This window comes from Somniosus microcephalus, chromosome 28 (assembly GCF_052327205.1).
Source record: "Somniosus microcephalus isolate GS21.2 chromosome 28, FLI_Smic_1.0, whole genome shotgun sequence".
NCBI lineage: Eukaryota > Metazoa > Chordata > Chondrichthyes > Squaliformes > Somniosidae > Somniosus > Somniosus microcephalus.
The window spans coordinates 28619045-28631296 of NC_141014.1; the positions used below are offsets into that span (position 1 = coordinate 28619045).

The following is a 12252-nucleotide window of genomic DNA, read 5'->3' on the forward strand; positions in this document are numbered from 1 at the left end:
AAGGCCAGAAATGCTACTTCTGTGGCCAGGCAAAACACCCCAGAGCGCGCTGCCCGGCGAAAAACGCGATCTGCTCGGGCTGCGGGAAGAAGGGACACTACGCTAGCATCTGCAGGGCCAAAGCCACCCCGAACCCCAGCAGCGCCGCGTGTGGGCCATGCGGGCCGCCATTTTGGACCTCCCCGGCCGTGTGCGAATCACCGGTACAGCAGCCATTTTGGACGCCTCCAGCCACATGGGGATCACGGACGCCGCCATCTTGGACGACAGCCGGGACGCAGCAGGCCCCCGACACCGCCTCATCTGATACCCGCAGCGACACACCGACCCCTACGCTGGCATCCGTTACACTGGACCAAGCGAGACCGCACCAACTGGCCAGTTCCACAATGGACATTAAGGTAAATGGTCACGATACAATCTGCCTTTTTGACTCTGGGAGCACGGAGAGCTTCATCCACCCCGACACGGTGCGGCGTTGCTCTCTCCCAGTCCTGCCTGCGCAACAGCGGATTTCTATGGCCTCCGAGTCCCAGTCGGCGGACATCGCCGGCTACTGCGTGGTGACACTCGTAGTAGACGGGACCGTGTACGATCATTTTAAACTTCTGGTCCTGCCTGACCTCTGCGCTGCCGTCCTGCTGGGGTTAGATTTTCAGTGCCACCTTAAAAGTGTTACGATGGCGTACGGTGGACCCCTACCCCCCACTCACAGTCCGCAGCCAGCAGCTTCCAAATTGCCCGCCGCGCACCAGGTGCAACCTCTCCACACTCAGTCACCCCCCCACCACTGTTTGCTAACCTCACCCCCGACTGTAAGCCCATCGCCACAAAGAGCAGGCGATACAGTGCCGGGGACAGGGTTTTCATTAAAACCGAAGTGGAGCGGCTCCTGAAAGAAGGGATTATTGAGGGCAGCACCAGCCCCTGGCGAGCCCAGGTTGTGGTCGTTAAGACCGGCGAGAAGCAGCGCCTGGTCATCGACTACAGCCAGACAATAAATCGCTACACCCTGCTGGACGCCTACCCACTCCCCCGTATAGCTGATATGGTCAACCAGATCGCGCAGTACCGCGTCTTCTCGACCATTGACCTGAAATCAGCGTACCACCAGCTCCCCATCCGCCCTGAGGACCGCCAGTACACTGCCTTTGAGGCAAACGGCCGCCTCTATCACTTCCTTAGGGTTCCCTTTGGCGTCACCAACGGGGTCTCCATCTTCCAAAGGGAGATGGACCGGATGGTAGATCAAAATGCGTTGCAGGCCACTTTCCCATATCTGGACAATGTGACCATCTGCGGCCGTGACTTGCAGGACCATGACGCAAACCTCGAAAAATTCCTCCGCACCGCCCAACTCCTAAACCTGACATATAACAAGGAGAAGTGCATATTCCGCACAAACCGCCTCGCCATCCTTGGCTGTGTTGTGGAACACGGAGTCATCGGCCCCGACCCCGACCGGATGCGTCCCCTTATGGAACTTCCACTGCCCCACTGCCTCAAGGCCCTGAAGAGGTGCCTAGGGTTTTTCTCCTATTACGCCCAGTGGGTCCCCTACTATGCGGACAAGGCCCGTCCGCTGATCAAGTCCACCTCTTTTCCCTTGACGGCAGAGGCCCGCTTAGCCTTCCACCGTATCAAGGAGGACATTGCCAAAGCCACCATGCACGCAGTGGACGAATCCATCCCCTTCCAGGTGGAAAGCGACGCGTCCGACTTTGCCCTGGCCGCTACCCTCAATCAGGCGGGGAGACCCGTGGCCTTCTTTTCACGAACCCTCCAAGGCCCGGAGACCAGACACTCCGCTGTTGAGAAGGAGGCCCAGGCGATTGTGGAGGCTGTGCGTCATTGGAGGCACTACCTGGCCGGAAAACGATTTACCCTGCTCACTGACCAGCGTTCAGTTGCTTTTATGTTTAACAACAAGCAGAGGGGCAAAATCAAAAATGACAAGATCTTGAGGTGGAGAATCGAACTTTCCACCTACAACTACGAGATCTTGTACCGGCCCGGGAAGCTAAATGAACCCCCGGATGCGCTATCGCGTGGCACCTGCGCCAGCGCGCAGATCGATAGACTACGGGTCCTCCACAATGACCTCTGCCACCCGGGGGTCACCAGGTTCTTCCACCTCATCAAGGCCCGCAACCTGCCTTACTCTATTGAGGAGGTCAGGACCATGACCAGGAACTGCCAAGTCTGCGCTGAGTGCAAACCTCACTTTTATAGACCAGACAGGGCCCACCTGATAAAAGCCACTCGCCCCTTCGAGCGCCTGAGCGTTGATTTTAAAGGGCCTCTCCCCTCCTCCGACCGCAATGTGTACTTCCTCAATATTATTGATGAGTACTCCCGTTTCCCGTTCGCCTTCCCCTGCCCGGACATGACCAGTGCCACGGTCATTAAATGTCTGAACAACCTCTTCACCCTGTTCGGCTTCCCCAGCTATATCCATAGCGACCGGGGCTCATCGTTTATGAGCGACGAACTCCGTCAGTACCTGCTAACTAGGGGTATTGCCACAAGCAGGACCACCAGTTACAACCCCCGGGGGAACGGACAGGTGGAAAGAGAAAATGCGACAGTTTGGAAGGCCGTCCTGCTAGCCTTAAAGTCTAGGGGCCTTCCAACCTCCCGCTGGCAGGATGTGCTCCCCGATGCGCTCCACTCTATATTAGGTCACTGCTCTGCACTGCCACTAACGCCACCCCTCATGAGAAAATGTTCGTCTTCCCAAGGAAGTCCACATCAGGGACATCGCTACCGCCATGGCTGACGTCCCCAGGGCCGGTCCTACTGAGAAGACACGTGAGGACCCATAAAACGGACCCCCTGGTCGAGAGGGTCGACCTCCTCCACGCCAACCCCCAGTATGCTTACATCGCATACCCGGACGGGCGGGAGGACACAGTCTCCATAAGAGACCTTGCACCCTCGGGGACCACAGTAACCCACTACCCACTACCACCCCCCCCCCCCCCCCCCCCCCACGATCCGATATCCAGCCCCAGCAGACGGCAGGCCTGGGCCCCGCGACCCGCTCGACATCTACGAGGACGACACGCCTGTGCCACAGCCTACGCTGGACTCGACGCCGGAAGCTTCACTACCCCTGCCGTCGCCACGCCGATCACAGCGGCAGACAAGACCTCCGGAGAGACTCCAATACACTAACGTTTAGTACACTTCGCCCCGCCGTACTCAATTTTGAACAAGGGGTGAATGTGGTAAACCACTGTTTGTATTCCTGTTTGTCCTGTTTGTATTCCACTGTGTACATGCCTGGACATGCCTCGGCTGACTCCTCCCACAGGTCCTAGTATAAAGGTGACTGCTCCCCAGCCCTTGGTATCCTGGACCGGTCGACCACTCGAGGCAGACCTCCATTCTGTTGTTAATAAAAGCCTTTGGTTACTCTTCTAACTCTCAGTCTTTTATGAGTAATTGATAGCGCATCACTAAGTGAGTGGGCAAAAACATGGCAGATGGAATACAATGTGGAGAAATGTGAAGTTATCCACTTTCGTCGGAAAAATAGAAAAGCAGAGTATTTTTTAAATGGTGAGAGATTGGGAAATGTTGGTGCTCAGAGGGACCTGGGTGTCCTTGTACACGAATCACTGAAAGTTAACATGCAGGTACAGCAAGCAATTAGGAAAGCAAATGGTATGTTGGCCTTTATTACAAGAGGATTTGAGTATAAGAGTAAAGATGTCTTACTGCAATTATCTAGGGCCCTGGTGAGACCACACCTGGAGTATTGGGTACAGTTTTGGTCTCCTTACCTAAGGAAGGATATACTCGCCATAGAGGGAGTGCAACAAAGGTTCACTAGACTGATTCCTGGGATGGGGGGATTGTCCTATGAGGAGAGATTGAGTAGACTAGGCCTATATTCCCTAGAATTTAGAAGAATGAGAGGTGATCTCATTGAAACATAAAATTCTTACAGGGCTTGACAGGGTAGATGCAGAGAGGATGCTTCCCCTGGCTGGGGAGTCTAGAACCAGGGGTCACAGTCTCAGAATAAGGGGTCGGCCATTTAGGACTGAGATGAGAAATTTCTTCACTCAGAGGGGCGTGAATCTTTGGAATTTTCGGTCGCCCAGTATATGCAAGACCGAAATCGATAGACTTTTGGATACTGAGGGAATGGGGCTAGTGCAGGATGGTGGAGTTGAGGTAGAAGATCAGCCCTGATCTTATTGAATGGCGGAGCAGGCTCGAGGGGCCTACTCCTGCTCCTATTTATTATGTCCTTCTGTTCTTCTTTAGGGATTGAAGCATTAATGTGATTGTAATAAACCTGCAGTCATAATGGAGGTGTAGCCTTTTATCTTAGGGCTTTTCAAACCGACTTCTAGCAACCGCTAATCCAGGGGTGGACTGAGAGACTTTAACAACCAGTCTCCCAGCTTTGGATTTTATTGCTGGTCTATGTTTTCCTCCGTTTTCTCTTTTTTTCCCCCCCCCCCCCCCCCCCCCCGCTCTCTCGAAGCCGCTGATATACGCTGGAAATTCTCTGCTGCTATTTTAAGCCAGTCCCACCCACCCTACCCTGGGCTCTGTTCTCTTGTGTGCTCCCCTCGCCTCTCCTGTACTGATGGCTTTTGGCATTTTTTTTTTTGTGTTGTTGCAGATTTACATGCACCTGCGATGCTACAGCATGCCGAACGAGCAGCGCTACATTGTGCGAATCCTCTTCATTGTCCCGATCTACGCTTTCGACTCTTGGCTGAGCCTCCTCTTCTTCACCAACGACCAGTACTACGTGTACTTTGACACGGTCCGCGACTGCTACGAGGGTAGGTGAACGCAGTGCGTGTGGTGTTTGCAACCAATGGTTAACCTTTTTTTCCCTGCAGGATATCGACTCGATGGGCCGAATGGCCTCTGACGTAAGAAAACTACTCGGCACTTGGCCTAAGCGTTAAACAAAAAGCTTTAATCAACTGTTTTACAACATGGAGGTCTAGTTGTGTCCTTCACTAGTTCCTGTTAAGAATGTCCTGCGCAAGCTGGGCCCGTGCCCGAGTATTTATACTCTCCCTGGACAGCGCCACCCGTAGGCTGCTCAGTATTATTTCATAAGTCTTTCTTTCATGAATGACTGATTCATGTCCGCCTCCTCCTTCTGTGCTGTACTATTCAGTAATCTCTGGTCTCTTGGTACCACAGCAGTTTGGTGGGCATGGTTACAGTGGCTAAGGTGCATGAGTTCAAATCCCACCATGGCAGCTGTAAAATTGAATTCAATAAATCTGGTTGAACAGATCTGCCATGATCTAATTGAATGGCATAACAGGCTCAAGGGGCTGAATGGACTACACTACCTTTTTTTTCCTCTCGCCTTCTCTCTCGCTCAGTCTATTTTACGTAATTTGCTGTGGTACAATGGACAACACACCTTACCTTGTCTAATGCCTGTACACATGCCTTGCTAGCTGGTAATACAGCTGTGGGTGGCTTCTGGGCAACTGGCAGCCAACACTATGGGCTGGATTTTCTCAATGGCGACGTGCTGGAGGTGGGACTTCTGGGTTTCAGTCCCGCCCCCAGCGACATCTGACCAACCCACGCTATGTTCCCTTGATTGACCTTGTTAAGCCCGCCCTTGCACACAGGCTCACCAAGACCTCGCTCCTCAGCAGAAAGCAGATGGCTGCAGCATCTGAGAATACAGCAGCCATTCTGTCATCTCTGCCGTTGAGATGAGGCACCTCTGGATCCTCAGAGGTTGAAGCCTGCAGAAAGAAGCAAAGGTAAGGAAACCTTTTCCAACACTTTACACTCACCTCTCATACTTACCTGTCCACACTTGCACCCATCACTCACCTCTACAGCTGACATTTCGACCCCTCTCACCCCCGCAGACCCACTGCTCGCCTCGCTGACCCTGGCGGGGTTTCCTGACGTCGGGAAGCCCGCATCAGCAGGCGTAAAATGGGGAAAAGCCTCAAAACTGCCTGTTAACTACCTGCTAACAGGCAGTTACAGGAAACTCTCGTTTAAACGGCACCTAAATATCCGGAATTCTCTATTAACCGGCAAAATTCTCACTCCGAAAATAACACCTCAATAACCGGAAATGTTGCCGAGTCTGAGTCTCCCGCAGTGGCCGAGTTAGTCAGTGGGGGTAATTCTCCAAACTGCCACTACTCGGCTTCGTGGCGCTGTCGGAAGTCCGAACACCTCAACAACAGGAGTCTGACTCTCCCGCGCTGCCGATAGTCTCTTTAACACAACATTCTGTAGGTGAGTACCCAATTATATTGCACATTTCTTGATTTTTAAAAATTTTTATTTGTTAAAAATAGCCTCAGTAGATAACCCTCTGTCATCCGGAATTTTTAATCAATCCGCAACATCCCGGTCCCGTCGGTGCTGGATACCAAAGAGTTTCCTGTAATTGGCTCTAATCCCCTTCCTGCCTCGAGGAGACAGCTCCCTGCGCGAGTCGGGGACCCGCCTCCCGGGGAGATGGTTTGGGGGCGGGTTGGGACCCGCTCCCATTTTCCCAGCACTCCTGCCTCCAAACCCGCTTCGTCGGGGCTGGTAAAATCTAGCCCTAGGTTTCCCTTGGGCAGGCCGAGGCTGGAGGGACAGTCCTGCACAGATTGGCTCGGCCCTCTTTCTTTTTCCCCTGGGTGGCACGCTGTTGGCCAGGAATGGAGGCCAAATCCAGAAGCAGCTTCTCCTGGCTAACACCCAGCCACTGGCTGCCAAATGCAAGTGCCGGCGTTGCCACGCCAATGATAATTGCCCGGAGTTCATGCTGCCCGCTCGAGGTTTGGTTGTGAAATAGCGCACGTGTCGGATTGAGTGTGTCCTGTCGCTCGTTTCCCCCCTCCTGCCTTTGTCGGGGAGCAGGAAGAATGTCTGGGAGGGGGCAAAATTCGAAGGAAATTTAATGGCGCAATCACCGTTATGTAGTGATTTAAAACCGAGAAGACGCTGGCGGCGGGTGATGGTGGGTGGGTGGGTGAGTGTGTAGTGCACGCACCAAAAACTTCCCCCACCAGCCAAGCAAGAAAGACTTGCATTTATATAGTGCCTTTCACGACCACTGGACGTCTCAAAGCGCTTTACAGCCAATGAAGTACTTTTAAGAACATAACATAAGAAATAGGAGCAGGAATAGGCCATTTGGCCCCTCGAGCCTGCTCCGCCATTCAATAAGATCATGGCTGATCTTGGGCTCAAAGCCACTTCCCCGCCCGCTCCCCATAACCCTTCACTCCCTTATCTTGCAAAAATCTGTCTATCTCCACCTTAAATGTAATTAATAACCCAGCCTCCACCGCTCTCTGGGGCAGAGAATTCCACAGATTTACGACCCTCTGAGAGAAGAAATTCCTCCTCATCTCAGTTCTAAAAGGGCGACCCTTTATTCTGAAACTATGCCCCCGAGTTCTAGATTTCCCCACGAGGGGAAACATCCTCTCTGCATCTACCTTGTCGAGCCCCCTCAGTATCTTATATGTTTCAATAAGATCACCTCTTATTCTTCTAAATTCCAATGAGTATAGGCCCAACCCGCTCAACCTTTTGAAGTGTAGTCACTGTTGTAATGTGGGAAACGCGGCAACCAATTTGCGCACAGCAAGGTCCCACAAACAGCAATGTGATAATGACCGGATAATCTGTTTTTTGTTATGTTGGTTGAGGGATAAATATTTGCCAGGACACCGGGGATAATGCCCCTGCTCCTCTTCGAAATAGTGCCATGGGATCTTTTACATCCACCCGAGAGAGCAGACGGGGGCTAGGTTTAATGTCTCATCCGAAAGATGGCACCTCTGACAGTGCTGCACTCCTTTTCTGATTCTCCATAACTTGTGGCTGCAAGCCTTTGTGACACTGTATAGTTGAGACAGAGGATAATGGCTTTTTCCATCTGTTAATGCAAGGGTTCTGCTGTCTCGCTACTGCTAAATCCCTCGCTGCTATTGTGCAGGTCTGCCTGCTCTCGAGTAATACACGGGATTACACTGACACTTGCTGTTTGGTCTGGCTGGGAAAAATGATCTCCCTCCAGCCCATGTATTGAGGCGAGAGTGGGGGCCCTGGCTAATGCTCGTGGGGCAGAGTCTCAAGTCACTTTGAGTCCTTTTAAGTGAAGAAGATTTTAACTCCCAGGGCCTCCTGTGCTATGTAATGATGACATACAATTACAATGCCTTTTAGATACCCACCACCTCCTGATTTTGGCAGATGCATGTTTCTATCCAGGTGTAATACCAGCCCACTATGCAATCTGTGGTGCTGTGCAGTGAGTCATTTTGTTAGCCCTATCTCCAGTTTATTTATTGCAATTGTAGGCTGAGGGTGGCGGGTGGGGGGGAGGGTGGTGAGGGGGGGAAGAGAGAGAGTCTTTGACGTGTCCGATTTAACTCTGTTGGTAGCATTCTCGCCTGAGGCTGAAGGCCCAATCCAAGGTTCGAGGGCAGGCACTCGACAGCGCTGCAGTGCTAGATGAGATGTTAAGCCAAGGTCCCTCCTGCCTGTTCACGTGGCTGTTAAAACCTGTCATGGGCTATTAGTCTCCTGTGCCTAGAGGCTCATGAGGCAAGCCATTTCTTCCACTTCTCTGTCCAAAGCATGATAGTCTGATCAAAGCCTACTATCAACCTTGCCACACCACCGCCAGATCCTGGTGTGCCACGGTTGATTATATTTGCAAGTCTGTAGTGAGGCTTGGCTTGTCTCTGGGCAGGTTCCATAACGCAAGGCATTTTCACGTGGAGAGGTCATCAGCCTTGACCACTAGGACCGGTGGACTGGCCTTTAGTCTGGCTCCTACCTTTAGGGGCCTGTCTGACTTTGATGGCTCCACCAGGAGTTAAACTCCCGCCAGCTAGGATTGCCAACAATGTTCCCCGTCATTTTTGTTCCTTTTTGGGCCGCGCGGCCGGTTCAAAATCCGCGCATGTGCTGTTTTTCCATTTTAGAAACCGGCAAACGCCCTGCGCGGGAGCTTCAGGCAGCCGAACAGTTGAATGGGAGAAATAACCACAGAAAATGCTGGAAAAACTCAGCAGGCCAGGCGACATCCGTGGAGAGAGAAATAGAGTCAACGTTTTGGGTCAAAACGCTTTGTCAAGACATGTTGAACGGGCGCATTGGTTGCTAACCTTCCCGGAGTCTCCAGGAATTGAAGATTAACCTCCCGGGCACTGCAGCGAGCAATACCCGGGAGAGAAATTATCGGGGCGTTAAAGAAAATTGCATTTTTTTTCTTCTTTTGAATACTTTGTGTTTGTTTATCTATAAAAATATTGAAGATGGGGGCGGGAAGGCTGGAGGCAAGAAGTCAGGTGATGACCCTTCCAGGAATATGTCCAACCAGCGACGTCGACCCGAGTGCCAGCGTAGCTCTCGGGGGTCACAGGAGCACTCCAGCTTTTCCCACCATGTCAAGGAGCAATCCCTAGAGCAGGAAGACCGTTGAATTGAATAAGCCACAGGGCCTTCAGTGGTATCTTGAATGGGCCGTTTGGCCACCTCGATCCCAACCTATCTTGTAAAAGGAGGGCCATCTTGGTTATGTTACTTGGACGAGTAATCCAGAGGCCTGGACTAATGATCCGGAGCCATGGGTTCGAATCCCACCGTGGCAGCTGGGGAATTTAAATTCTGTTAATTAAATAAAGCTGGAATAAAAAGCTAGTATCAGTAATGGTGACCATGAAACTATTGGATTGTCGTAAAAACCCATCTGGTTCACTAATGTCCTTCAGGGAAGGAAATCTGCCGCCCTGACCCGGTCTGGCCTATGTGCGACTCCAGACCCACAGCAATGCGGTTGACTCTTAACTGCTCTCTGAAATGGTTTATCTGTAGAAGGCGGCTCCGCACCTTCTCGAGGGCACTTGGGGAGGGGCAATAAACGTGAATGAATTAAAAAATAAAAAGAACGGGGGGGCCCCAATTTCACAAAAACCAGAAGATGCTGGAAACGGTCAGCAGGCCCGCCAGCACTTGGGGAGAGCGGTGATTGGTTAACGGTTCACCTGCGGACCCTTCGCGAGAAGATCTGGTGAGGGAGCCACACCTGAAACATTCGTTCTTCTCTCTCCTCCCCACAGACATCGCCTGACCTGCCGAGTGTTTCTAGCGCCTTCTGTTTTTGTTTCAGATCCGAAGTCTCCTTCCAGTTTCCCCGAGGGCAGTCGGGTGCTTAGCCATTCTAAAGCAGTCAGATTAACATCCTTTTTGTCTTTCTCTCTTCCTCCACCCACCCCGCCCCCGTCCCCCACTGATTTTTATTCCAATAATTCTGTTGAAATAGTTCAGCGCTGCCAACTAACGAGGCCCAGGCTCGGAGGAATTTCCATCTCCGAGCACGAACCTTGCCCGCGAGTAGATGGCACTGCATTGTGGTGCGAGCGCTCCACTGTTTACAGCCAACCTGAACCCTGACCTGCGACCCTCCAGTGCAGTGTGCCGCTAGTGTGCGGAGACCTGAAAGGTCAGCCTCCATTGAGAGGGGATGGGCAAACCTTTATAATAAGCGTTTGAAGGGGAAGGAAGGAGGGCAGTAATTCTAGTCTAAAAGTCCTCCTTAAGTGTGTCCTGTTTCATTGAGGCTGCAACTCGGTTTGTAATTGCATACTTGGAATTATATAGAAAATATATAAACACTGAACTGGGCCATTTTCCCCAACCTGTCCGCACTTATCCTTCACACGAGCAGTAGTCCTAATCCCGTGTGCCCGCCCTGCTCCCATATCCCTATATCGCCTTTTCGGTGGATGCCCCCCCAATGGGAGTTATAACAGTGTCAGCCGTGGCTCAGTGGGTACCACTCTCTCCTCCGAGTCAGAAGGTTGTGGGTTCAAGTCCCACTCCAGAGACTTGAGCACAAAAATCTAGGCTGACACTCCCAGTGCAGTGCTGAGGGAGCGCCGCACTGTCGGAGGTGCCGTCTTTCGGATGAGACGTTAATCCGAGGCCCCGTCTCCCCTCTCGGGTGGATGTAACAGATCCCATAGCCACTATTTCGAAGAAGAGCAGGGAAGTTCTCCCCGGTGTCCTGGGGCCAATATTAATCCCTCAATCAACATCACTTTTTAAAAAAACAAAAACAAAAAAAAAAACATTATCTGGTCATTATCACATTGCTGTTTGTGGGAGCTTGCTGTGCGCAAATTGGCTGCTGTGTTTCCTACATTAAAACAGTGACTACGCTTCAAAAGTACTTCGTTGGCTGTAAAGGGCTTTGTAACTTCCCGAGGTAGTGAAAGGCGCTATATAATTGCAAGTCAGTCTTATATTTATCTCTCTGGGCTAATTTGATCCCAGGCCCCCTGTGGTGAAAGGGCTGGGTGTTAGCTAATTGAACGACTTAAGTTTATCTCCTCTTTTTAAAGTCCAGGAACTTGGTGCCCAGTGAATGGTGCCTATTGTACTGAACCTTTGCTTATCAGTTCTGTTAGTTAATGGGTGATGAGGCCGATAGTGACTGTGGCACAGGGCCCAAGGCTTCTGTAGAAAATGGGGTAGATCTTGACATCATGGTGCGATAGTGTAGAAGGACAAGGGGTCGGCCATTGAGATGAGGAGAAATTTCTTCACTCGGAGGGTGGTGAATCTTTTGGAATTCTCCAACCCCCCAGAGGGCTGTGGATGCTGAGTCGTGAGTATATTCAAGGCTGAGATCGATAAGATTTTTGGACTCTAGGGGAATCGAGGGATATGGGGAAAGTTGAGTGGAGGTAGAAGATCAGCCATGATCTTATTGAATGGCGGAGCAGGCTCGAGGGGGCCGTATGACCTGTTCCTAATTCTTGTGTTTTTAAAACCGGTTGGCAGCCTGTTTTACATCTCTCCAGATTTAAAAAAATAAATTATTATTTGCATTGACTTGTTTGACCGCTGACTGAAGGCGGATGTGTTCTTATTTAAACTGTTGGTGGTGCAGTTGTTCAGCTAACGAACCAGCCACTAATGGCGAAGGGCACTGCCCCCTTTATAATTTAAAGTTGGCTGTAATTTATGTCGACGTCGAGATGTTGTTTTTCCACAGTTGTGACAGGGCAATCTGTGTGGGTGTCTCAAGTCCAGCAAAGCCTTTTGTTTACCACAGTGACCTGTAAAGTGACAGCAGATGGCACACACTGAGATGGTAGCCATGTTTGTTTTTGCTTTGAGGCCTACGGAGGGATGGGGGGGGTGGGGGGAGGAATTGGATGTTTGCTCAAAAGCCGTTGCCTAGCGATGTGTTTTGGTTAATGGCCTTGAGGGACT

The 12252-nt window shown here is 51.5% G+C and overlaps 1 protein-coding gene across 1 annotated transcript in view; it reads left to right on the forward strand.

Moving 5' to 3' along the window:
* The window catches only part of LOC147099471 (transmembrane protein 184B-like), a 91865-nt gene that overhangs the window by 36784 nt on the left and 42829 nt on the right, over window positions 1-12252 (forward strand). Inside the window, 1 exon segment of the mRNA XM_085969645.1 lies at window positions 4643-4808. Within this exon segment, the coding sequence (XP_085825771.1) occupies window positions 4643-4808 (166 nt within the window).